The 25,010-nt window shown below is 45.6% G+C and overlaps 9 protein-coding genes across 9 annotated transcripts; 4 read left to right on the top strand and 5 right to left on the bottom strand.

The window, feature by feature from the left end:
* Positions 1–810: 810 nt before the first annotated feature.
* BGW36DRAFT_424611 (uncharacterized protein) lies at positions 811–1,186 on the top strand (the record flags this gene model as incomplete). The annotated part of the gene is made up of 2 exons (XM_046219996.1): positions 811–878; positions 970–1,186. 2 exons carry the CDS (start codon positions 811–813, stop codon positions 1,184–1,186), a joined length of 285 nt encoding a protein of 94 aa, XP_046075708.1.
* Positions 1,187–2,119: 933 nt separating this feature from the next.
* BGW36DRAFT_424610 (glucose-methanol-choline oxidoreductase) lies at positions 2,120–3,874 on the bottom strand (the record flags this gene model as incomplete). The annotated part of the gene is made up of 1 exon (XM_046219995.1): positions 2,120–3,874. The coding sequence occupies one exon, from the start codon at positions 3,872–3,874 to the stop codon at positions 2,120–2,122; it is 1,755 nt and encodes a 584-aa protein (XP_046075707.1).
* A 1,040-nt stretch (positions 3,875–4,914) lies between these two features.
* Positions 4,915–7,506, top strand: BGW36DRAFT_372610 (putative catalase). The gene is made up of 11 exons (XM_046215502.1): positions 4,915–5,011; positions 5,068–5,197; positions 5,263–5,286; positions 5,341–5,551; positions 5,617–5,709; positions 5,758–5,765; positions 5,823–5,946; positions 6,009–6,296; positions 6,366–6,450; positions 6,507–6,929; positions 6,993–7,506. The coding sequence occupies exons 1-11, from the start codon at positions 4,987–4,989 to the stop codon at positions 7,058–7,060; spliced, it is 1,479 nt and encodes a 492-aa protein (XP_046075706.1). The 5' UTR covers positions 4,915–4,986; the 3' UTR covers positions 7,061–7,506.
* A 755-nt stretch (positions 7,507–8,261) lies between these two features.
* Positions 8,262–9,358, bottom strand: BGW36DRAFT_424608 (uncharacterized protein; the record flags this gene model as incomplete). The annotated part of the gene is made up of 2 exons (XM_046219994.1): positions 8,262–9,017; positions 9,077–9,358. 2 exons carry the CDS (start codon positions 9,356–9,358, stop codon positions 8,262–8,264), a joined length of 1,038 nt encoding a protein of 345 aa, XP_046075705.1.
* Positions 9,359–10,450: 1,092 nt separating this feature from the next.
* On the bottom strand, positions 10,451–11,194 carry BGW36DRAFT_114502 (uncharacterized protein). The gene is made up of 2 exons (XM_046209253.1): positions 10,848–11,194; positions 10,451–10,788 (listed from the first exon to the last, which is right to left on the bottom strand). The coding sequence occupies exons 1-2, from the start codon at positions 11,088–11,090 to the stop codon at positions 10,546–10,548; spliced, it is 486 nt and encodes a 161-aa protein (XP_046075704.1). The 5' UTR covers positions 11,091–11,194; the 3' UTR covers positions 10,451–10,545.
* A 557-nt stretch (positions 11,195–11,751) lies between these two features.
* On the top strand, positions 11,752–13,043 carry BGW36DRAFT_114489 (putative aldo/keto reductase). The gene is made up of 2 exons (XM_046209252.1): positions 11,752–12,011; positions 12,081–13,043. Exons 1-2 carry the CDS (start codon positions 11,960–11,962, stop codon positions 13,022–13,024), a joined length of 996 nt encoding a protein of 331 aa, XP_046075703.1. The 5' UTR covers positions 11,752–11,959; the 3' UTR covers positions 13,025–13,043.
* On the bottom strand, positions 13,044–14,666 carry BGW36DRAFT_114480 (putative C6 transcription factor). The gene is made up of 2 exons (XM_046209251.1): positions 14,547–14,666; positions 13,044–14,484 (listed from the first exon to the last, which is right to left on the bottom strand). The coding sequence occupies exons 1-2, from the start codon at positions 14,604–14,606 to the stop codon at positions 13,063–13,065; spliced, it is 1,482 nt and encodes a 493-aa protein (XP_046075702.1). The 5' UTR covers positions 14,607–14,666; the 3' UTR covers positions 13,044–13,062.
* A 715-nt stretch (positions 14,667–15,381) lies between these two features.
* Positions 15,382–17,496, top strand: BGW36DRAFT_336753 (putative 1,3-beta-glucanosyltransferase). Its single transcript, XM_046212973.1, has 2 exons — positions 15,382–16,512; positions 16,575–17,496. Exons 1-2 carry the CDS (start codon positions 15,615–15,617, stop codon positions 17,261–17,263), a joined length of 1,587 nt encoding a protein of 528 aa, XP_046075701.1. The 5' UTR covers positions 15,382–15,614; the 3' UTR covers positions 17,264–17,496.
* Positions 17,497–18,889: 1,393 nt separating this feature from the next.
* BGW36DRAFT_424603 (uncharacterized protein) lies at positions 18,890–24,824 on the bottom strand (the record flags this gene model as incomplete). Its single annotated transcript, XM_046219993.1, has 4 exons — positions 18,890–21,741; positions 21,812–23,586; positions 23,650–24,343; positions 24,398–24,824. 4 exons carry the CDS (start codon positions 24,822–24,824, stop codon positions 18,890–18,892), a joined length of 5,748 nt encoding a protein of 1,915 aa, XP_046075700.1.
* Between the last annotated feature and the right edge of the window lie 186 nt (positions 24,825–25,010).

Raw genomic sequence — 25,010 nt, 5'->3', positions numbered from 1 at the left:
TGGTTAAGTAGAATGCCAAAATTTGCAATGGCTTTGTATCAGACATTGGTCGATTCCCACGCTTCACTATATTATTTATAGTGAATAACTACCTATACGAACTTGATATGAACCATGATCGTCTCTGACTATAGCTCTTCTCGCTTGGACATTATTTTAATTTCGCGACAACAGCTATCAAAAGAGCCTCATATTTCTCCATCGATTCTATTCGTATATAAGATAAAAAAAAGGCGGTGAAAACGGGACAAAGTATAATTCGTAAAGCGCTGTTCCAAATAATTTACTCGATTCCTCGCCGTCAACCATGGACCACTTATTGGTCTAATCAGTATTGGTCTAATCAGCACAGACAACACTAAAGATCATGCAAGGGTTGAAAGAGGAGAGAAACCAGATATTGGGAAGCATCAGATCTATGGATCGGCGATCGGTTTAATACAAATCGTAGCACTAGCTTCCCCACTGTGGCTCATTACGGTAATAGTAATACAGTCGTCTCATTGATCATCTGGCATGGCCCGAATGGGCTATCTGCCGCTGTTGGTTTAGCTGGCCCACGGTCACGCAATAGACCCTGATCCAGACTGCGTATTGGATGATCTCACAACAATATAAACGAATGAGTGGATTTTATTTTTATATTTTACATTGCTAAATCTAATAATTATGTACGAGCAGAAGATAAGCACACTCTATTAACCACTTTCGATAATCTAAATGCCACTTTCCTGCTTCCGTCGCTGCGTGTGGAACGCATTTCTATATCATGCCCATGTAATGACAGCACATTAGATGGTTGAATCAACAATGAAATACCAATTAAGACTCCAATGTTTACTGAACACAATTAATATTTGGAAATATACATTCGGAAAGTGAGTTATCTTCACCATGTCGGCAGGTAAAACTATCACACTTTCATATCAACCATGTATTTGGACCTGGGACTCTTACACTCTCCACCAGCGCTTTGAACAAACTGTTTCACCGTAAAAACCACGATGAGCATGGCGGAAAGACGGAAGATTCTGAAGGTGCCTCGAGTGTGAGTGTATCCAAGAAAGAAAGTGAGATAAACAAGCCTGAGGATGATTTGGAGAACTCGGGAGAGACACTCAAAGACTCTCTCCATAAGGATGAGGAGCTCGAAGAGGAGGGCAAGACTTATGGGGGTTTGATGTGAGATTAACTAGTCATTAATGATTCGGTCCTTAATCCATGTGACGCAGAGCTCTTCGATCGTTTTGAAGGATCCGAAGTCGGGTATTTATGCCGCCTTTCCTTCATAATTGTAATAAGTTAATACTCCTGTGTGGTTTGCTTAAAGGGTATAGGTATCAACCCGTACTCTTCAATCAAGTTTTCCCGTTATATTGCAACTCAAGGATATCGAAATGATTATTGGATGGAAAACAGCATCTTTGGTACCCTCTCGATTCGCATCAGGAGATAAAAAAGTTCATTTTTTAGCACTTTAGATCTTATCTTATCTATAGTACTACGCATCTATTCAAATCTATTTAATGAAAAATTATTGATTTTAATGGGTTAACTGAACGAGATGTTAATAAGTACTGGTTACGTACTGAGGCCTCAACATGACCGAATCCTTACTCCTTAATTTCCAACTCTTGTAACGACTACTCTCAACTTTCCAAAGCACCAGGAGACTTTTCTGATACTTATTGGTTTTGAGGATTGTCAGAAACCTACTCGAAATGTCTAGCGCGACCACACGAATTCGTACAAGGCTTCTCTCACTGTAGAGATGGTTCGGACGTGGCTATCAGACAATCAGCGCGTTTTAGTCTCGAAAAACATGCAACTGCCCCTTTCGACTAGTTTGCCAGCATCCTTTTAAGCAAACCACTGTTTCAAACATAGCTGGATGTTAAAGAAAATATCAGTCAAATCAGAAAAGTTGGGGCTTATAATCATCTAATGCGTTACAGAGACCGAAGCAAAAGCCGAATCCGATTTAACAAAGTTCGTTATGATACCAATAATTCAATTATAAAATCTACACATCTGCTGAGTATATTTGATCTATATCACGCTTCGTCATTTCATGTAATATCCTCCATATTTCACCTGGGGAATGACCAACTATGAAAACTTAAACACGGTGTGGCTTGTAAAGATCTGGATGGTCAGCTTTGATCAAATCTGCACCTTTCTCACCAATCATATAAACTGAATTCTGTATACGGCAGTCCGGTATAACAGGAATAATAGAAGCATCAATGACACGAAGATTACGGACACCATGAACTTTGAGCGTCGGATCAACAACGCCTTGTTCAATAGACTTGGAAAGACGTGCAGTGCCACATGGATGGAATGAGGTCTGGGAACGGTCCAAGACGACTCTCTTCATCTCCTCATCCGAGTCAAGGGGCATGTCCCAAGGGTACTCGTCGACAACAAAATCCTTGAATTCATCGCCGTTCTTGAGAACATCGTAAGCAAATCGAATACCCTCCCGAATAGCGATTATATCGAGATCATCGGCAAAGAAGTTTAGGTTGATGTTGGGCTGCTCTAGAGCATTGGTGCTGTTCAGAGTGACCTCACCTCCATCTGAGACAGGCCGAACAAGGTCAACCATCACGCTAATATGGTCGCCAGACTTGGGAATTGGGTAGTGCCACTGGAATGCACTGCCAAACATGCAGATAAAGTCTATTTCAAAATGGGGCTGGCCATATGGGCAGAACGGGTCACGGCCACCGTTGGCGGCCTTGGCCTTGCGGTACTGAGCGTCCTTCTCGAAGTACTTGTCGATTCTTGGAAAGCCAATTAGCTCGAGTAGACCAGATCCAAGGGGACCATGATGGCCCTTCTGGTAGGCAGAGATAGCAGCGTTTTGCTTAGCACCAGCATGCAAAAGGTGACTGTCCATACCATAGCCGTCCTTGACACGAAGAACGAAAGGAACACCAGGGTGGTCAAGCAAGTGCTGGCCAACGTGACGAGAGTCGACGATAACGTCAATGTCATGCTTGGCCAACTCACGGGCGGGCCCTACACCGCTAAGCATCAAAAGCTTAGGGCTCTCAAAGACACCTTGAGAGACGATGACCTCCCGTTTGGCATAGAATGTGAGCTCTTTGCCTGATTTATCGTAGACAGTGACACCCCTGCAGGTACGATCGGCATAATCAATGATTAAGCGCTTGGAGTTGGTTTCAGCCAGAATAGTAATGTTGGGTTTATTCTGCACCGCTAAGAAGCTTCCAGAGCGCTGGCCTTTGTAGATAGTGTTCACACTATGAGTGAGACCAATCATCTCTCCGTCAAAAATATTCCCAGTAATAGGCTGGCCGGTCGACTTCCAGGCATTAGTGAGTGCTTGACGGAAGGGCGCCATTTCCGGAATAAGTTCCACATGGGAAATGGGAATTGGGCCTCCTAAGCCGATCTTCTGGAGGTCAGCTGGGAAGAGCTTTTCGTCGTCATGGTAGGTGACACTCTTGCGGAGGTAAGGGACCAGGGGATCCCACGTCCATTCCTTGCCGCCATACTCCTCCCACATATCAAAGGTACCCTTGCTGCCGGGAACCCAGCTGAAGTAGTTGAGAGAGGAACTACCACCAAGAGCCTTGCCACGGGTATTAGGTTTCTCGATACGCTCGTAGTCGTCGCGCCTAATCATGGTTGTCTTGTATGCCCAGTCGTATTGGCTGCCACGGAGATCCATAGCTTTTGCAGGGGTAGTGATTTCGCTTATTTCATGAGAATTGGCGACACCCGCCTCAATGATCAGGACGGATACATTGGGATTCTCCGCAAGGCGGCCAGCTACAGTGTTCCCAGCGGTACCTCCACCAACAACGATAAAGTCAAAGGAAGCACCGTCGGTGGCAGACATGATGGATTCTAGGAGATCAAATAATGATGATTTTTGGAAAAGAAGATAATCGTGGGAGATGGAAGACTAACTATGGCCGAAAGAACCGTTCTTATAAGTTCATGGCGGAAACTCATTTCTCGTTATTGCACAGCACTTCCGGACTCTCCAGCTTCATCCATTGCGAACTAGACACGAGTCATAGACACGAGTCATAGACAAAGATGCCAATTCTAGCCAGCGTTAGCATGGCATATATACCCAATCGCGAATGTATTCTACGTAATACAAACGTTGGTGTGGACAGTTTTGCATTGCTCTCAAACTTATGAAGCAGTATATATAGTATGCCTCCATATAGAGCCCAGACGACTAAGCTAGGTCAGCACATGACTAAACAGCGTCCGAGCTGCCATTTGACAGGTGCTGCAGTGGGCTGTCTTAGCAGACAGACTATAATTACTGATAGCTCGGGAACGGAGTGTTCCGCTGATAGCAAGGAACTCCAAAGCTGTTTTCCCAGCTACGCGATTGGATATTCCGCTGCTTCCCGCCTTAGTAATCCCGATCATCTCGCACGACGTACCGTGGATTGGAGGCGCAAGTTCAGTAATAGCGCGCCGCCAATAATGCAAGCTTATCCAAGCACGAGCGGGGCAGATAGTGTGCGCCCCCGTTTTTGGCAAGAGGAATTGACCAATCGTGCGGCTAGAATACTATATCTCGATTCGGAATCACATTGTAAATCCTGTCATGATATCATCACCACCACAACTACCCCGGCCGCGGAGTCTCGAACGTAGCTAGATGACCACATCCGTACGTTCTACATCTTCTAGCTCAAGTTATCAATGTCCACTTTCTGGCCTGTTAGCTTTCAGCTGATAAGCCAGCAAAAGTGGTTGTTGCTATTGGTCAGGAGGTCGACATGATTGGAAGATCGCCAAGACCATTCTGAATTATGGGCGCCACATTCCACTCATGCATGTATGTTCTTAGTAATAGGTTATCCACTGTCAATTGCAGGACGTTGTAGCTGGTGTATTATAAAAGACTTGCTAATTCTTCCCCCCCTCCATTGCAAGAACCCTTGGCACGAATTCTATTTATTTGAATCTCAAGATTACTAAAAAATGTCTTACTACACCCTTGCCGAAGGTAAATGATTACGTATAGTACATTCATCCAACAGTCTTACTAAAAGAGAACTTTAGGTTGTCCCTACGCCAGAAATGACACTAGTGTCCAAGTTCGAAATGGCTCAGGTGGTGGTCTGGTTTTACTTCAAGACACCCAGCTAATTGAAACATTGGCTCATTTCTCTCGCGAGAGAATCCCGGAGAGGTAATATATTTCCGTGTTTACTCGTTCTACATTGAGTTTGTCATATCTAATGATTCGGTTTACAGAGTCGTACACGCAAAGGCTGCCGGGTATAACAATCGACATCAATAAGCATTCTACCAGCTAGCTAACTGGAGTTCAAGGGCGTATGGAGTGTTTGAGTGCACTAATGACTGCACTGATATAACCTCGGCCAGCTTTCTTAACAAAGTGGGAAAAAAGACTGATGTTCTTTGGCGTGTCTCGACTGTGGGCCCTGAAAGTGGCTCCGCAGATACCACTCGAGACGTTCATGGCTGGGCGATGAAGTTTTACACGGATGAAGGAAATTTGGACTGGGTTTTTAATAATACAGTAAGTGATTACCCCGAGATTGCTTTAATAAACAATAAAGGTCAAGTCTTCTAACCGAATTGAAGCCTGTTTTCTTTGTCAGAGACCCAATTAAATTCCCATCCTTGAACAGGTCTCATAAAAGACACCCTCGGACTCATCGACCCGATGCGAATATGGTATGTTCATTATACGCAATATTTTGGAGAATGCACTAACAGATATAGTTCTGGGAGTATGCTACATAAACCAAATTCCGACATATCGAGACTTTTTTTAACGTCATATATAGTTTCCATGTTGGTAACCCGGAAGGAATCCATGAGCTCATCCACTTGTTCAGTGACCGGGGAACACCTGCTTCGCTTCGTCATATGAATGCGTATAGTGGACATACTTACAAGTTTACTAAGGAGGTTTGTACCAGCTAGATTCCCTTTGGACTCTGGATTGATACTCATATTAACCGATCGTATAGGATGGGTCTTTCAAGTATATCAAGGTCCATATCAAATCCCAAATCGGCGTGAAAAACTTGAGTACAGAGGAGGCCACACGCATCGCGGGAGAAAACCCCGACTTTTTGCTCCAGGACGTATTCGACGCAATCGAAAGTGGAAATTACCCAACTTGGAACGTCTATGTCCAGGTCATGGATCCCAAGGAGGCTGAGACTTACAAGTGGAACATTTTTGACATGACCAAAGTTTGGCCTCACCAAGACTTTCCACTGAGACAGATCGGAAAGTTGACTTTGAACCGTAACGTGAGTTATTTTTTTGTCTATGTTGATTACTGTAAAACATAGTCTTTCGCTAATGCTTGGTGTTTCTAGCCTCAAAATTATTTCACCGATATCGAACAAGCGGCCTTTTCTCCGTCAACTATGGTACCGGGATGGGCACCATCTGCCGATCCTAGTTTGTGCCCTTCTCCCAACTGAATTGTAGATATGTTGCTAATTCACCTCAAACAGTGCTTCAAGCTCGAATGTTCGCCTACCCCGATGCTGCACGCTACCGTCTAGGCACAAACTACCAAATGCTCCCGACGAACAAAGCCCAAGCACCCGTTTACTGCCCCTTCCAGCGAGACGGCCTGATGAACTTCTCCAACAACTACGGTGATGATCCCAACTACGTTGGCTCATCGTTGCGTCCAACTTCATTCGCCGTAAATAGCGCTGGAAAGGGCCCCGCAAGCACTATTACGGAGCATGAAAAGTGGGTTGGGGAGGTGAGCACATTTACTAGCACACTCCAGCATGAGGACTTTGAGCAAGCAAGAGGCTTGTGGAATGTTCTTGGTCGGGAGCCGGGCCACCAGGACCGGTATATCGCCAATGTGTCCAGCAATGTCAAGAATGTGACTAGTAAAGAGCTCCGAGAGAAAGTGTACTGTAGGTGGTCGTCGTCGTTGAAAGTGTGGGGTTTTGAAGTATTGCTAACTTATAACCTCTTAGATCTTTACCACTGCGTTGATCCAAAGCTGGGTCAGCGTTTGAAGGAGGCTACGGAAGCCAAGGTCTGATACTCTTACATAAGATAAAGCTATATGTACATGTGATTTTCAATCTACTATATAGGCATATTTGAAACCTACTTCACCTATTTCATAATCTCTTTAATTAATTATGCCACATTGCTAGACTACTATCTTTGGCTAATAAGAATATAGTTACAGCTTTACCCTGCCATTTCTATATATTATTTTAACCTTTATTATACTCACCTAGGAGAATAGGGCACAACAAAAAGGGTATAAGCAGGTGAAGCTGGTTTTGGATCTGCGTGATTCAAGAATTACAAAAACTGCGGTAGACTGGTAATGCGGTTACTAAATGTCGAAAAATACATTCTCCTACTTCAATATATACGTACTGTACCACTTTCTATTCTCCAGAATTATTTACCAGTCCCTATATTCTAGTTAGTATCCCTAGTTTGAACCTCGAATTATGATTCAATTGTCTCGACAAGCAGTTCCAGTTATGCCAAACAGTAGTCCTGCTTTAAGACTTTCTAAATGCATACTCGTTTAAGAATGGCCAAGCGAGAAGTATAGGTCAGACTTGTATATATCGCAACCCGAAACTGGCTTCGAAATAATTCATTATTTAACCACTAGATCCAACAGGTGGTTGAGCATCTACAGAATGTATTTCCAGCTAATCACCACACAAATAGAGTAATTTGGCGGGAATACCTTCCCCATGCTTTAACGCTTGTGCATGAAAATAAATTTGTTATACAAGAGGATAATTACCTCGATCTACCGAAAACATAGCAGATTGCCTTGCCAGCAATGGAAGACATAAAGAAGCACAGGTACTTTACATGAAACTGATGAGGGTCAATCAGATAAAACTCATAACCGCTCTTTTATTACTTTACTCAAAGATCAAAAGTCTCTAGACCATTGATTCATTATTCTAGAATACATGATTATCCATCTTCAGGGAAAAGGCATGGAACCCTAAGCTACCTTCTCAGCGATGCTACTAACCAACTACAGATATTGTATTATAACATCCTTGACCCCTTTGTCGATATTCGTTTTGACAGCTTCAAGTCGACCCAGTCGAGTTAAAACCTTCGACATATTTGTCGGCATTTATATCGGTATTTTATTGATACCCTTTTCGATATTCCTTTTTGATAACCTTTTTGATATATGAGTAGAAATGAGCGAGTCTGTAACCGGTTACAGCGGGTGTAGCGAAACACATTGCTCAAGCAGGAGAGAACAAGGGTGAGTACATCTGAATGACCTGATTTGTAGTAACCTCTGGCCCGAGAACCCAATGCAGTGTTCGGGAATTTGAAGGTGTTGGTCTCTGGTCATTGGTGGTTGATTCGATATTGTCAAGTTTTAGTTTTTTGCTTGGAGACTGGCTGGGTTGTTGCTCTTCTTCTAGTGAACGCTTAGAGGTTGTTGAAGGAGTTAACCTATACATGTCGTAGAGAAGAGAATTAATCGGTTTCGGTTGATCTGCAACAAAGTATAGATATCGCAATTTCTCGAGATCATCGCGAATCCTTTTGTCGAGAATGTAGACCCGTGGGGTGCCAAGCAGCGCAAAAGCCCGCATGAGCGATGCTATTGGGTTTCCATGCCAAGTTCGATGTTTGCAAAGATCGGGCATTATCTCTGGAAATCGTCCTCCTAAGACAAAATTCTTCAAGAAGACACGTCGATAGAGACCCCCCTTAGCATCGGATGGAATTGTGTTGGTCTTTAGTTGGTGGGCTTTGTAATCTTCTGCGGTTGGTACACGTCGTCTCAAATCACCATCATTGCGTCGTCGATCTTGGTCGTTGATTTCGAAGTCGATGAAGAATTGTAAGTCGGTGGGGAAGAAAACGAAACCAGGATCAGCTGCATTATCAAATTTGCGATGACATGTGGGACATAGAGCAATCCCATTTGCGATGGTTTTGAAATCGGCGTCACTATTGAATAGCGCAGCTTCTTCCCAAATCTGGACCTATATCACAGTTTGTCAGTGTATATTATCATTTAGTAGAGTAAATGATGTCTATCTACCTGACCATGCGCTTGCGCAATTACATGGGCGACGTCTGTATCCTCAGGTGTTTGGCATGCCCAACATGCGTCATCAGTGGCTCGCCTAACTTCAAGCTTTGTCAATTCGGAAAAGGCGCTTGAATTGACAGATTGGTTGTCGTTATAGGATGACATGGCACGGTGTCGTGTGACAGGACCGGATTGTTGTCGAACAGCCGATCGAGAACCAGGTTGCGAGGTAGATCGAGAGACAGACGCAGGGGTTGAAGGTGGGAGCATTTGCCCCAAGTCTGTTGACATGGTGTCAGGTGGATTGTGATGCTTGATAAGATGTAGGTTTTAGGATACTTACTAGATCAGATGAAAGACCAACGTCATCTACCTTTCGCAGGCTGAGCAGAATGGAAGGAGTGGATAGAGATTCGGGGAAGGTGTAGCCTCGCTCAATTTCCATGGTTCGCTTTCATCCCGTAGAAGTCATCACGCGCTCATAGAATCCCAGACAGAAAAAACGAAATAATAGAGTAACAGAGATAACCAGTCCATCAAATGACTAAGACATGAGTAGAATTTCTTACATAGTTCATAAGGCAAGTTTTACCAAAGCGAATTTTATAGTATCCAATCATGAAGAGCCATGCACTCACCTGAACGCAAGATGCCTCTTTCTGACCGCACCCTGCCGCTCCTCAGGGCAGCAAGCCGCACGAACTAGATTGGGACAGGCAACCCCCATCTCGCACGATATTCTATATATAGCTTCTAGGCTGTAGTAGAATGGAGGAATGGTAGAGAACACGCTCAGAGAGAGCACATAAATCTACTATAGTCAATGACACGGCAGTGAACAATAGTCTTCACGAGTGTAAGTAGAACATTTTCAACAGCCTCAAAAGGTGATCATGCAATTATAATGATCGTCGTATTCACAAGCCAACCTCGAGACCCTTGCCCTGCTAAAAGAGCCTTGAATTTGGCTGTGCTCCAAATTGCTTTAATTAATTGCCTAATCCAAAAGTAAGCCTAATTATAAATATCCTCAGACTTGGCATTGGTGTTCCAGGAACATGCATCCCTATGCTGTCCTTTATCTGCATGTTGAAACCTGTGTTGTCCACCCAATAGACCCTATTAACCTACAGCACTACTACAACTCTGGAGAGTCTTCCGACGGAAGTAATGAAGCAAATCGGCTGCAATTCCGGGGCGGAAAAAGGACGCAGATGGGCAGTCCTGGGACCCCGAAAACAAGTGAGAGCGGACTAGTCAACCAATACACGCGTGAATTATCCACGTAGAAGCTATCCTATCTCATGTAGAAGAGAATGAGTTTCCACTAATTCCTATTTGTGGAAGTCGCTCCTGGTGAAGAGCGTTGATATGGAGGACAGCCTAATGCAGTCGATGGTATGGTAGTCGAGATTGGATCTCACTTCCAAATTTAATAACGAGGCCATCAACGCCGTCTGATATGATCAAACGATTGTCTAGCCGATTCTCGGTTTTCGCCGCACCCATACCTCCTTGTCGGTAGCATTAGAAACCGACCGGTCACGCAGCTGCACTTCCCAAACCTTGAGCTTGTAGTTGCCGCGGTCCGCTTGGCCAGAGACAATGTCAAAGGACCAGCCATGTTGGGGACATGTAATCCCGGTGCTGAGGGTAATACCAAAGTCTTCAATGTCGAAGATACTCCCTTGGGAAAGTGGGAATGACGAGTGGGGGCATTGCTGGATTGGACAGGTTAGCTTGACTCAAGCATTGGAGCACATGTTCCGCAATTCAATACATGGTCGATGGCATGAAAATTGCCCTTATATTTGAACACGAGAACCTGATCTTTGAGGTCTCCCGGTAGATCAATGCTTGCTTCGACTGGATCCTGGTCTTTGGTGTGCGGGATTCTGAAGGCTTTGCAACTGGGTGTTATCTGACAGCCATTGTGATCTTGGGCTATATCGGGGAACTCGGAAGCAAGACCGATGCGATGCCAGGCTCCGCCCGACTGGAATGCTCGAATGAAGGGGTTCATCGCATCGCGGAGGGAGAAGAAAGAGTTTTTCTTTCCGCTTGGTCGCACTCGGGAATAAACAGTCTAACAGTCAACCCAACAGATCAATTGATAGAAAGACTGCTATAATTTAGAAATTTATAGGGAAAATCTAGATGCAAACCAGGTACTAGTAGGTAGTACCCAGACCCACTCACAGCACTATTATTGGCCCTCAGCTTTGGATCATGTGATTTGATTTTGACCCATCCATGATCTTTCAGGTAATGTCTATGAATAACTACTTCCAATTCCAATGACTTTCTATATTTCGATATCAAGTAAGGAGGGTATTTCCACAGAATGCCGAACAAGCATATACTATTTTAATGTCCATTTCCTTAATGCCAGGCCCTCGGGCACCTACGTACTTGCTATTCCCAACCGCTTTTAGCATGATTGGGTGTGACGATTTAACTTGGCTTGACGCCTAGATGACCTTGCTTGGAAAGGGCATAGCACTGTATATATCGGCTCGCAAGTGCTATTTGTGTAGACATCTTCCACGGATGCTATTGTGTATCCAATAGCTATCTATTTTGGGTTTAGCATAATCATTTCTGCGATTCTAATTGGAGGCTTCGGGGTAATCCAATGTTGACATCACACGCTAAACCCGAATAAGTAGCCAGCTGGTTTCCTGGGCATAAACGGACTTAAAATCCCTACAATACACAGAGGATCGAAGAGAAGGCAATTCTAATAGATAGAAAGACCTGCTGTCTGCGCAGAGTATAAATAGCTGGCATTGGCAGGTCAAATAAAAGGACTATCAGTTCCTTTCCTTCCAGACAGACTTCGCTTCCAACCTTGCAAATCATATCGACGTCGTTGTTCATAATCCTTTCACCATGCAACATCTCGCAGGAACAATAATCTCTCAGAATGGACTGGGTCTTGCGGGTATGTACTTGAAACCCACATTTTCATCTCTCGAGAAATGACCTAACCGTCCCTTTTGTATGTACCCAGGATTCACCAACCCCGGCCTTCAGCTCCCTGATGAGGAAATCTTCAAAGTCCTCAAATCTGCCCTTGCCGCTGGAGTCACTCTTTGGAATGGAGCCGACTTTTATGGAACTCCAGATAACAACTCTCTCCATCTGATGAATCGCTACTTTGCTGCGTACCCAGAAGACGCAGACAAGGTTGTGCTGTGTATCAAGAGCGGGTTAAAGAGTTTGGGAACATTTTCAATGGACTGTTCACCAGCTGGCCTCCGGGGATTCGTTGACAACGCCCTGAAAATCCTCGGTGGAAAGAAGAAGCTAGATATCTTTGGATGCGCCAGAGTCGATCCCGCGGTCCCCGTGGAAGAGAGCATCCGAGCACTGGCCGAATTCAAGAAAGAGGGCAAAATAGGAGGAATCCAACTGAGTGAGGTGAGAGCCGAGACAATTCGGAGGGCCGCAGCCGTAGAAAAGATCGATATGGTCGAAGCGGAAATCAGCCTGTGGGCAACGGATGTCTTTGAAAACGGTGTCGCCGAGGTTTGCGGAGAGCTGGGAATTGTTCTTGTTGCACATACGCCCCTGGGAGGAGGCATGTTGACTGGGCAGATCAAGAGTTTGGATGACATGCCAGCACATGACTACCATCGTCATTTTCCACGGTGGCAGCCTGAAAATTTCGCGAAGAACAGGCTGCTTGTGGAAGAGTTGGAAAATTTTGCGAAAAGAAAGGGATGCACTACCTCTCAGCTGGCTTTGTCGTGGATCAAAAGTCAAAATCAGAAACAGGGAATGCCGTATCTCGTTCCTATTGCGGGTACAAAGTCGGAAGCAAGGCTCTTGGAGAACATACGGGATCTACACCTGACTGACGAGGACCAAAAGGAGTTAAACACCGTTTTGGAAAAGTACCCGGTCGCAGGCGCTAGATATCCTCCGGCTGGAGCAAAATTAGCTGAATACTAGCACTGACAAATATGCCGAAAAGAGTATATGTTAGATAGTTAGATGATAGAGGTGTCAATCGAGAAACGTTCTTTCCCAAGCCGAAGCCACGCTTGCCAAAGGTTTGGTTGACAGTTATCGGTTTCTTGAAGTAACTGAGTCATGAGTCTCCGAACGCCAGAGAATTGTCCCACGCTGAGAGATTGCAGGCGTTTCTGTAGTAGCTTTTGTAGCTGGTCCGAGATCACTCTACAAGAATTCGCAGCGTAGAGTTGGAAAAAGAGTGTGCTTGTCTGCAAATCTGATACATTTTCGGAGGCCAAAACGGCAGTACTACTTTCAGAGGCAGAAGCGTAGATATCTGAGCAAAGAGTGTTGATAGTAAGTGTCGAATCGTGGAGTTTTTCGATGATGGCGGTAGTTCTAGTTATATCGGAGGACCCAAGTGATACAGCACATTGTTCACGTATAACATCGGCCAACAGCATGCGAAGTACACGAAGATTGTTCCAGCTTCTTCGTGTATTGTTATCTGGATAGCTTACTGATGATTCAGCAATATAAGCATGTAAACGCTTTCCATTCTGTCTTGTAGAGGTAACTGGACGCAGATGCTGCGACAGCCCTTCGAGCTCACACCCAAGACGCTCAGCCCAGGATATCGCAGCCTCGGAAGAAATTCCAAGTCTCAGCCGTTCTTTAAGCTGGGCATATTCGAGCAGAACTTTCAAAAACTGCCACTTCGGAGCGGAAGCCACCACGTTGCCAAATACCTTGCTGCTCAACATCAACAGATCAGATGGCATATCTAGTTCGTGCGCAAGACATTCGATGATGATCAGTTCCACAAGCCCTAGAAGTATGTTTATTCTGATTGGATCACTGAATTGACTGTCGCCTTGGTAGACTGCGAGGCCTAAAGCTCCTCGCAAATGAGCGTTGGAAGGCGGCGATAGGTTTCGTTCTCCGTAGTTGATGAGTCTTTCGTATACTGTCAGCAGCAATAATGACATCAAGGTTCTATTTTCATTAACTTCCACTGGCGATTGAATAGCGTTGGTGGTAAGCAACAATGCTGAGCCATAGTTGACCCGGGCATCGTGGAGAGCCACAGGCGACTGGTGAGAAAATGAATAGAAGGCCAACCACACGGAGCGGATGACCGTTTCTAACAGGGGCGATTGTCCCTCTTGTGGAGGATAGAAGACTCGCATATACGAGAAAAGATTTGTTTCATGCGAATCCGTGACATATTGCGAGATAAAGAGGCGCTTTGCCCGGGTTTCCCATGATGGAAGAAGAACGATTGATAAAGGATCGGGCAAGGGAGATGAACGGTTGAGAGGAGCTTTGCGTTTTTGCCTTTTGTTGATTGTAGATTTTGTTTCATCATAGATGATTAATTGCGTGGGATCTGGGTATCGCGAGCATTGTATGGCGGCTCGCGAGCACTGGGAGCAGCCATTCGGCTTCTTGTCGCACTATTCTCTCATCACATACCCGATGAGTATGTGGAAAAACAACCGAGGCCAATCACGCCTACCTTGATATCGCGCCTTCTACACTCACGGCAAGATCTAGATGGCTTTCCGCGATAAACCATGTCGGTTGACGCAGTTGTCAGTGTCGACAGCTAGTTCCATTTGGGTTAGGCCAGGAGAATAATCAAGGGGCGAGGAACTTGGGAAGGAACAAACGAACACGGGTGCCTAAAATATTAGGCCATTGAACAGGGCCTCGGATAGGGCTGCGACTAACCTGATTGAAACTAGCCTGGGCTAGCGCGCTTCGGCTGACTCCGACTAGGACTAGTCTTGGTCCCCTCCGCTTTCCTCTGTTACGTTTCCTCCTCGTGAAGCGAGTCTGTCTCATTCAGGAGAGGTTTCTTCGTTCGAGTGAGACATGCGCTTAGATGGCCCCTGAAATGAATGGTCCTCCACTGCCGCGTCAGTCAGAGTCACGGCACAGTCACAGTCACATCCAGTCTCGCCTGCTCAGTAGGACGCACTCAATAGTACGTTAGTTCTAGTACCAAGACCAATACCCCAGCATTAGAACAGTATTAGAACTGGATGTCATTGATGCCAAGAGCCCCCCTGTGACTTCTGACGAGTTTAATTATTTGCTCTCAACTCTTTATTGCGGTGAAACTGAGCGATTATTATCCACTCAGCGCCGGCTAATAATAACATATTCCGCCTACGCGTCCTCGCTGGCTGCAACAGCCAACCGTGGCGCCCGTGGCTGAAGTCGTTGACGAATCCCGGCGCGGCCTCGATGCCCGAAACAGGCAAGTGAGGTCAAACTTCACTAGCCGTCCCACCTCGCTCGTCGTGCGATCCGGCCCATCCATGGCTCCTGTCGACTCTTGGCTTTGAGGCCAACGTCCTCAATTTCTCTCCTCGTTCTGTTTTGGACTTCGTTCTTGCGTTGTTGAATTTGTCGCTGCGCGCTGTAGCTGTATGCTTCGCATTTCTTCATAGTCTCTCGTTATACTATCGTTACTATTAATATTCTCTGTACTTTGTTCCTACTTCCTTCTTTATCCTTTCTCGCCGCTCGCTCAGGGGGATTTAATCGTGTACTGGACATTTATCAGCTTCACAGCGCAATGAAGTCGTCTATCCTCGCTGCTGGCGCTTTCCTCGCCGGAAGCGCCTTTGCTTCCACTGCGTTGGACCCCGTCATCTCCTATGGAAGCAAGTTCTTTTACAAGACCAATGGCACCCAGTTCTACATCCGCGGTGTTGCTTACCAGGAACCTGTCACCGCCACGACCACCTCCACCTTCATCGATCCGTTGGCAGACATCTCGACCTGTAAACGTGATATTCCTTATTTGACCGCTATCCGCACCAACACCATTCGTGTATATGGCGTGCAAGCCAACAGTTCCCACGACGACTGTGTCAATGCCTTTGCCGCCGCTGGCATTTACATCATTGTTGATTTGGGCTCCCCTACCGACTCGATCAACCGTAACTCACCCTCCTGGGAAACGAGCCTGTATACGCGCTACACTGAAGTTATCGACGCCTTTGCCAACTACACCAACGTCATTGGATTCTTTGCTGGCAATGAAGTCTCGAACTCGGTCAACACTACCGCTGCGAGCGCTTTCGTCAAAGCTGCCGTTCGCGACTCCAAGGCTTACATCAAACAAAAGGGCTACGGGAAGGGTGTTGGCTACGCTGCTGCCGATGTTACTGATATCCGTGTTCAGTTGGCCGATTACTTTAACTGCGGTACTGCTGACGAATCTGTCGACTTCTTTGGTGACAATGTCTACGAATGGTGCGGTACCACTGCTACATACAAGTCTTCCGGCTACAACGACATCAACTCGGACTTTTCCAACTACTCGGTTCCCTACTTCTTCGCCGAGTACGGCTGCAACAAGGTCCAACCCCGTACTTTCACCAACATCGAAGCTATGTACGGTCCTGACATGGAGGACATGCTTAACGGCGGTATTGTCTATGAATACTTCCAAGACACCAACTCATATGGTATGCAGCTTTCTGACTGCCAGAGAAATGAAAATCTAAATGAAAATCTAACTTCTTTACAGGTCTCGTTACTACGAGTGGCTCTAGCATCAAGACGCTTGATGACTACTCTGCTTTCTCCACTGAGATCGTCAAGGCCACTCCTACTGGCATCAACAAAGCCTCTTACACGCCCACCAACACCGCCCTTCGCGCCTGCCCAACTGTCGACGCCAGCTGGCAAGCCGCTTCTGCTCTTCCCCCGACGCCCAACAAGGCTCTCTGCGACTGCATGTTCAGCAGCTTGACCTGCGTTGTCCAGGACAGCACCTCCACCACCGCCTATGGCGACCTCTTCAACTATTTCTACGGCCTTGATGGCGGAAAGTACGTTACCGGCATCACCGCTAACGGCACAACTGGTGTCTACGGCGCGTACAGCATGTGCGAGGACAAGGAGAAGCTCTCCTGGGCCATGAACGATTACTACCAGGCCCAGGTTGCCGCCAACAACGCCAACGGTGCCTGCGACTTCAGCAGCAAGGCCTCCACCCAGGCTGCCACCACCACAGGATCCTGCTCCAGCTTGATCTCCGCCGTCGGTACTGCCGGCACCGGTTCAGTCAGTGCTACTGGCACCGGCAGCTCCTCCAGCTCGTCCGGCGCCGCATACCCTGGCTTCGCCCCCACCGCTGTCTTCGTTGGCAAGTGGCAGATGGGTGCATACATCGTGACGGCCCTGCTTAGCGGTGCTGCCATGCTTGTCCTGTAGTCGGCCTCATGTTGTGTTTCTCAGCGTCCAGTCAGTCATTTAGAGAAACTGTTCTATCTTTACTTTTCGATGTATATTGAGTGACAAAATTTGGACCTTTATTTCCTTATTTATATAGTTGGCTTGTGAACATTACAATTATACCGTCTAGTTTTGACCTCGTAAAGCCAGGTAATTTCTTCTTTGACCAACCTATTTACATAAACCCCGTTACATAGATAGTCACAGGGGAGATCGCGGTTGCCCCGTCCCGATGCATGTCGAGTATTCGAACGAAGCCAGTCATTAGAAAAAAGGCAAAATAAGAAGTCCAAACGTTCGTGAAACTTGGTATTATAGAAAGTACAGAGTATCTTCGTCGTCCGTATTATACTTTAAATGTTTTAAGAGTCTTATCGCGGGCGTAGAGCGCGATCATTTCTGTTGACAATCTGAGCACAATCGCATTACTAGGAACAACCCGCCAGGACGAAAGTCATCGCTTATCTTGTCTTCTTTTCATGCAATGGCATCTCTCTGCTGCCATCGCAAAGACAACTTCATCATCGTATCCTGGCCGGGCCGATTCAGACTGCAATATCCGCTGTCCATAGAGCACCGACCCTTCCAAAGCGATTCTGCCTGCCATCATTAGCTTCCAGAACTCCTCTGGCGCATGAGAAAATGACCTCGAATGCTGGGAGGTAAACACAGTGTCGCCCAGGCTGCCAGCGGCTTTTCTGCCAGCTATCAGTACATTTTCTATGGAGAATCATTCACGCAGGCGCACAGCATCCCCGAGCCAAGTCTGATTGTCCGTGGGAGGAGGTATCGGTAAGGATAACCAAGAACCCGCAACTTTTAGTTTGCCTCTGACAAAAGGCTCTTACCTGCAGGTGACCTCCGCCTGCCATCTGGACACTGTCTACGGGTGCAAGGAGGGGAACAACTTTTTCAGCTTTGGCATAAAAGGGAGGACGACTGCTTGGTGAGCCCCTGGAACAGTTGTGTGTCCGACAACCATTTCAGAGAGGAGGCAATTCCCAATCACGTGGTAGTACTCGTTTATTGAAAATCAAAAGGAACATATAGACCTTTAGGGTTGACTCCGTGGGTTATTTCATGGGAATGCTGCGCGCTCTGTTTCACTGTCTATTTGCGGAAAACAAAGCAATTTTATATGGGAAAAATATCTAATTGATGTGTGTTTAACACTTAGTTCTCTACTCTATATGTATAAATAAACTTCCAAAACACGTCATGAATATAGTCGCACCCGAAATGTCCTTCCATGTTTTGCACATTGTAACACGTTTCAAACCCTAAGCGTTAAGACCTAGCTAATCGATAAGTGGTTACTCTGTATTTCCAACACGTTTTCGAATTGAATAGTACATTACCGAACGGACAACTGTCTCAGTAACCTGTTTTGTGATAATACTCAGAATCCTGTTGCCTTGCATGTGCTTCTAAAGTCGACGCCAATCTAGTATGACACCGCTAAACCTGGTCCAATCTACGATTTAGTAGGAGCTTGAGAAAACGGGCCTAAGATTATGAATCAATCAGTAACTAGATAAAATAAGTTATGTGACTGGTAATTGGGTACATCATCTATGAGGAACTAATTGAAGAATCAGCAATGGCTCATTTCTCCAATAGTTGTTGCACAATGTCGATATGTCCTTCAGCAGAGGCAGCTTGAAGAGCATTCTCATAATGTCCACCTTGGGCATTGATATTGGCTCCATTGTCCAAGAGTAGCTCCACAATATCAAGATATCCTCCAGCAGAAGCGGCCTGAAGAGCATTCCCATAATGTCCATCTTCTCCATTAATATCAGCTCCTTTACCCAAGAGTAGCTCCACAATATCAAGATATCCTCCAGCAGAAGCGGCCTGAAGAGCACTCCCATAATGTCCACCTTGGGCATTGATATTGGCTCCATTGTCCAAGAGTAGCTCCACAATATCAAGATATCCTCCAGCAGAAGCGGCCTGAAGAGCATTCCCATAATGTCCACCTTGGGCATTAATATAAGCTCCTTTATCCAAGAGTAGCTTTATAATATCAAGATGTCCTCCTGCAGAAGCAGCCTGGAGAGCGTTTCCATAGTATCCACACTGAGCATCAATATAGGCTCCATTGTCCAAGAGTAGCTTTATAGTATCAAGATGTCCTCCAGCAGAAGCAGCCTGGAGAGCGTTTCCATAGTATCCACCCAGAGCATCAATATAGACTCCATTGCCCAAGAGTAGCTTTATAGTATCAAGATGTCCTCCAGCAGAAGCAGCCTGGAGAGCGTTTCCATAGTATCCACCTTGAACATCAATATAGGCTCCATTGTTCAAGAGTAGCTTTATAGTATCAAGATGTCCTCCTGCAGAAGCAGCCTGGAGAGCGTTTCCATAGTATCCACCTTGAACATCAATATAGGCTCCATTGTCCAAGAGTAGCTTTATAGTATCAAGATGTCCTCCTGCAGAAGCAGCCTGGAGAGCGTTTCCATAGTATCCACCCTGAGCATCAATATCAGCTCCTTTATCCAAGAGTAGCTTTATAATATCAAGATGTCCTCCAGCAGAAGCAGCTTGAAGAGCATACCCATAATGTCCACCTCGAGTATTAATCTTGGTTCCTTTCTCCAATAGTTGTTGCACAATGTCGATATGTCCTTCAGCAGAAGCGGCTTGAAGAGCATTCTCATAATGTCCACCTTGAGCATTAATATCAGCTCCTTTATCCAAGAGTAGCTTTATGATATCAAGATGTCCTCCAGCAGAAGCAGCCTGGAGAGCGTTTCCATAGTATCCACCTTGAGTATTTATATCGGCTCCACTTTCCAGTAGGATCAGTACACACTTGTAATGTCCACGCAGAGATGCCCATTGGAGTGCAGTTGTTCTTGTACTATCTTGGTAATTGATTGTGTTTTCACAATCCATGATTAACCTCTGTATGATCTTATTATGTCCATTAAATGCGGCTAAGTGAAGCGCATTCATCTGAGGTTTTGGTACATGTGGCATTACCATCTCCCAGAAGATAGGAAACCACAAAGCAAATCGTTTAGCGGCAAGGTCGTACAGCTGATAGGTGTACGCCATTAGCTCAGGCGTCGGTGAGGATATCTCGCGGAAGTGATCAGGCCAGTTCTGTGCTGAGTACTCCAGTAAGGACTGTACATTCGCTTCGTGCTTGTTGCCTCCTAAGTCGTCCATTAAGAGGTATTTAACACAGATTTGAGTAACTTGGATCTGTGCATCGCTGAGTTTAAAATACCATTTGGACCTGGTAGATCCAGGAATGTTGTTAATCAAAAATTCCCTTGCTGTCTGGTGAATAAGATATATCCTGGAATCTTTGATAAAAACGAAGAGCCCACACAGTCGCCGTATCCTTTCGCTTAGCCCTTCTGGGTTAAGACCCGCCTCCTCTGCTGTTCGTGTCTGCGTTGAAGTAGCCACTCCTAAGGCCATGGCCATTTCTTGAATAGTCAATGGACGCTGTGCTCCAATGATGATTTGCAATATTGTTCTCACTGTTGCTTCTTGTTCAGGAGTAACATGATCCAGAATCTTTTCATATGCTTCACTGACCGATTTAGGGATCAAGGAAATTGATTCTTGATCGGGTTTAAAACTGTCCTGGAATCTGTTCCGAATATCGTCAATCACCAAATGCAACCATAAATATGTGCGCTGCTCCATTTGAAGGAGCTCTTTCTCAAGTCGTGCCTGCGTTTCAGCTTTAAGATTAAACATTTCACTAAGCTCTGCCACACGGATCTTCGCAACAAGACTAATTTCATTATGAATCTGATTATTTTCTGCTTCACCTCGGAGATGAATCTGCGGAAATGATTTTGTTACTAGCTGAAAAACTTGTTGAATTTCCTCGTAAGGTCGACTAGTAACCAGGAATTTCAGCCAATTCCTTCGACTGGATGAACTGGGCTGGGTATAACATTTTTGAAGCTTTTCAATAAGATGTTTTTGATCCTGGATTTGACACTCATCAAGAGCATCAAAGACACAGACAGTGTTAGCTGATGTTGGATCAGATGTTGCCGCTATGAAAATCTTCCATAGGTCTTCTACTTCCTGCTGAATCTTCTCTTGGTTCTTTTCCCAAACTGGTAATGCATGTCGTAACAGTTGTGGCTGTAATATAAAAAGCTGATGAAGTACAGCACATAATGCAGTGGCTAGATTGTTCTGTTCATCGTTGTCCTTAAAGAAAAAATAACAAATTGACAGTTTTGGTGTAGAAATTTTGAATATATCGTCAATAAGTGATTTTGCAAGTACTGATTTACCGCATCCTGGGTCAGCTGAGATCCATAACAGGTCATCTCCAGTAGCTTTCCACCAACGCAGGTACTTAGGGCTTCGCAAGACCCATTCACAAGTCCCTTCCACTCGATCTGGGTTGATATTTTTATACATTTCATAATTTGAAGTCTTAAATGCTTGGTGACAACGGCGTTCAATGTTACCTATGAAAGAGAGGTGAGCTCGACATGTAGGCCTATTTAGCCATACGCTGAGACAGCAAATTCCACTTACCACAAACGTCTGTTTCTAATATCTCTTGGGACAAATTTCCCCATGGGACATAAGCGAGGAACTCTTTGGTATATGCTGCTGCCGTTAATGCAGCATATCCCTGCCATTCCTTGTTCTTATGAGAGTCTGCATAATCACATACTCCCCGTATCACAATACAAGGAAAATCTGACATCAGTCCAGCGGCTTCTATTTCATAACATAAAGCACCTGTCTCCTGGCGGATCTGTTCTCTAGTTGCTCCGTGTTTAATGACTGTATTTCCAGACGCAATGATCCCGTAATGTATTTGGGGGTCGCTGTCTTTCCGTGGTAATCTTACCTCTTCCCATTCCACAGGACATCTATCGCAAATTGGAGCAGTCATTGGATGCTCATATTCAATGCGGAACAATCGATCAGTTCGCAGATCAGGTCGGCTAAACCTTTTCTGCGTTCTTGCGTTCCTTTCAATGGCTTGTTTGATATAAGATGGATAGACCGCATCTTGATATAACCCGGCCGCTCTGATCTGGCTAAGCGCAGTCAAGAGAGATTTCGGTGGAGTATTTAAAGACTCCATTCGCCAAATTTTGCCATCCTGACCGATCTTTCCCATGTCATGTTGGATCACGCCACCACAAGAGCCATCCTCCGGATGACTGACCACAATATCGCCAAGTCGAATATCATGATCAGGAGACGGAATCCCTCCTCCAATGCCCACCATCAGTCCAATCCTCAGTGATTTTGAAAATGTACGCATCATGTTTTTGGCCACGGTGACAGCTGAACCTATCCCGTGTTGTACAGGGAGACAAGCAATAGCAACATAGTGGTGACCGATTCTACCTAAGGTGTATGTATTTGTATCCATTCTGTCTTGGTCCTGGAGAGCCCCAAAGTTCTCATCCAGCATTTGGATTGCGGCGGCTGCTTCAATGGGCAATGCACAGATCCAGCCAATATGGAACTTCTCCTTTGCCTGTGAAGGTGTGACCACATTAAATATGCTGTTCGAGTGCTGAAGGCGGGCGAAATGTTCTAGTAAGAAATCTTTCTCTCCGTCGAGTGTAGAATGTGTAATTTTATAATCATTGAAACCGATATCATCCCAGTGGGTTTCTTGTGTCTCTTGGATTTCGAAAAGCTGGTCTGAAACGATTTCCAAATCTGTTCTTGGAGGGTCTTCGGTGAAGGATAAGGAAATGGAACGGATATCCGAATCGAACCCAGTGAGATACGAAGCTGTAGAGCCTTCACTCCTCAGGCGCCGTTTGTCTTCCTCATCGGCATCAGATATTTCCAACTGGTCTGGATCTGTGCTTGTCCAGGCAGGGACTGATATGAAGGCAAGTGTCTTCACATGTTTTGCAATATGTTTGTTTAAGAGGTGCTTAATCTCCTCTGGGTTGCCTGTCTGAATGACGGGCTCGATGGAGTCAGGAACGCAATTGCAGAGAGGGCAAGAGTATTTTTCCTGGCGCACAAGCATTTTTTGCTTACTCCTAGAAAGGGCGTCAAGTTGCAGGTCGGTTGGAGATTGTCGTTTAGGATGGTTCGTACAGTCCTTCATGTGCGCAATGAATGCACTATGGTCGCTGAATTGAAGGACTTCCCCCCCATGTTCAATGTCGCAATACCAAGTCATCATATGAATTTTTTGATTCCATTGCTCTGAATGCATCGTATTCATGTGGTCGAGCCACTCCTTCATATGGACAAAAAATAAGAATGGAGATGTGCATTCCTCGGAAAGACATACGTAAGGTTTCACGTCTATGTCAATATGGTTCCTAGAAGCTGATCAGGCCGATTTGGTTCGCAAAAAAAAAAAAGGTTCGATGCATTGTACGTACTCCCAGTACTTAGCATCCATTCTTAACCTCCCAAGTTCCAATGGTTTCGCGCAATAAGGGCACGCACAGTACTTATCATCATTTCCAGCGTTCGGCTTTGCGGGATAATCGACTTTCGTATTTCGAACTGAAGATCCCGTACTGATTGTCGAGAGGCTCGGCCCTCTGTTCAAATAGCTGCGAACTGCCATACTGTCTAATTTACTCCGTGTGTCGTCGGACCAGGGGGAGGCTTTATACTCTATTTTCAATCTATGAGGTTGAGAAGCTGTCAACTGTGCGTCAGCCTGCGAAGGCGATACTCGTGGTTGGGCCACAGGACCTGAGCCTTGCTTTGGCAGGACGATTTCCCGCCTCGTGCTCAGTTTCTCTTCATGTATATTACTACGAAACAGTCTTTTCCGACGAACTGCGATAGAAGCACCGAGTTGCTCACATAAAGAGCGTCTAGCATTGGGAAAGTCACGTTTGACGAGGAGTACGGAGTACTCCTCGAAGGAGATGTCGTCATCTCTGTCGAATCGAGACGAGAGATTGTACCTTTGGCTTTGGGTAGAGGACCTACGAATTGCGGAAGCCATAAAGTGTAGACCATCGATTGCGCTCTCAGTCGCCGACCAAGCCTCTTCCGCCAAGTTCTGGGGAGAGGTTTCATCCCGTTGGGCCTTGGAATAAAGCAGGCCTGCAGCGGAGACTAGAACGAAGTGAGCACTTGTATATCCTATCGAGAAATATTTCTAACACTTACTGTATTGTAGGTTTCTAATAAGCATCTGAAGAAGTTCGACCACCATACATTTTATGTCTGGATGGCCATTCAGCCGATCATCAAGCGATCGGCCAACAGCGGCAAGGGCACCAGTATAATTAATAAAAAGATCGAAGCTCCTTCCCATCTGCTTCACCTTGAGCTTTCTCTTGTCTTTCTCCCTTACATCATCTTTCGATTCAGAAGGCCTCTGGCCTCTGTCAGGGTTTATGGACGGAGAATCATTGAGTTTGGGCGATGTACCAGTCGACAGTCCAGTCTTATAGTCGGTACCAGATTGCTCAGTTAAAGTCTCGAATAAACTGGAGCATTCGATGACGAGGCTATAAATTTCACCCTCATATGAGGAGCTGTCATCGCGATTAGTGGCAGACCACATTTCTGGGAAAGGATATAGTGCGCTCATCCTAACATTGTGCGCTTAGTCTAGCTCTTCGTGACGGAATCTCTGTTGTTGAGTTGCTCGCCTTAAAACCCCGCAATGGAAATCCATCCTGATTAGGCTTAGCGCACAGACTAGATCGCTTCGATAAAGGCTTCGCAGCCGACTACTAGATTTGGACCTCTTCAGACTTCCACGTCCGGATAATTC

Source organism: Talaromyces proteolyticus (genome assembly GCF_021365285.1).
Source record: "Talaromyces proteolyticus strain PMI_201 chromosome Unknown BGW36scaffold_3, whole genome shotgun sequence".
Classification (NCBI taxonomy): domain Eukaryota; kingdom Fungi; phylum Ascomycota; class Eurotiomycetes; order Eurotiales; family Trichocomaceae; genus Talaromyces; species Talaromyces proteolyticus.
The sequence above is the reverse complement of the archived record's forward strand: the minus strand, read 5'-3'. Positions and strand labels throughout refer to the sequence as shown.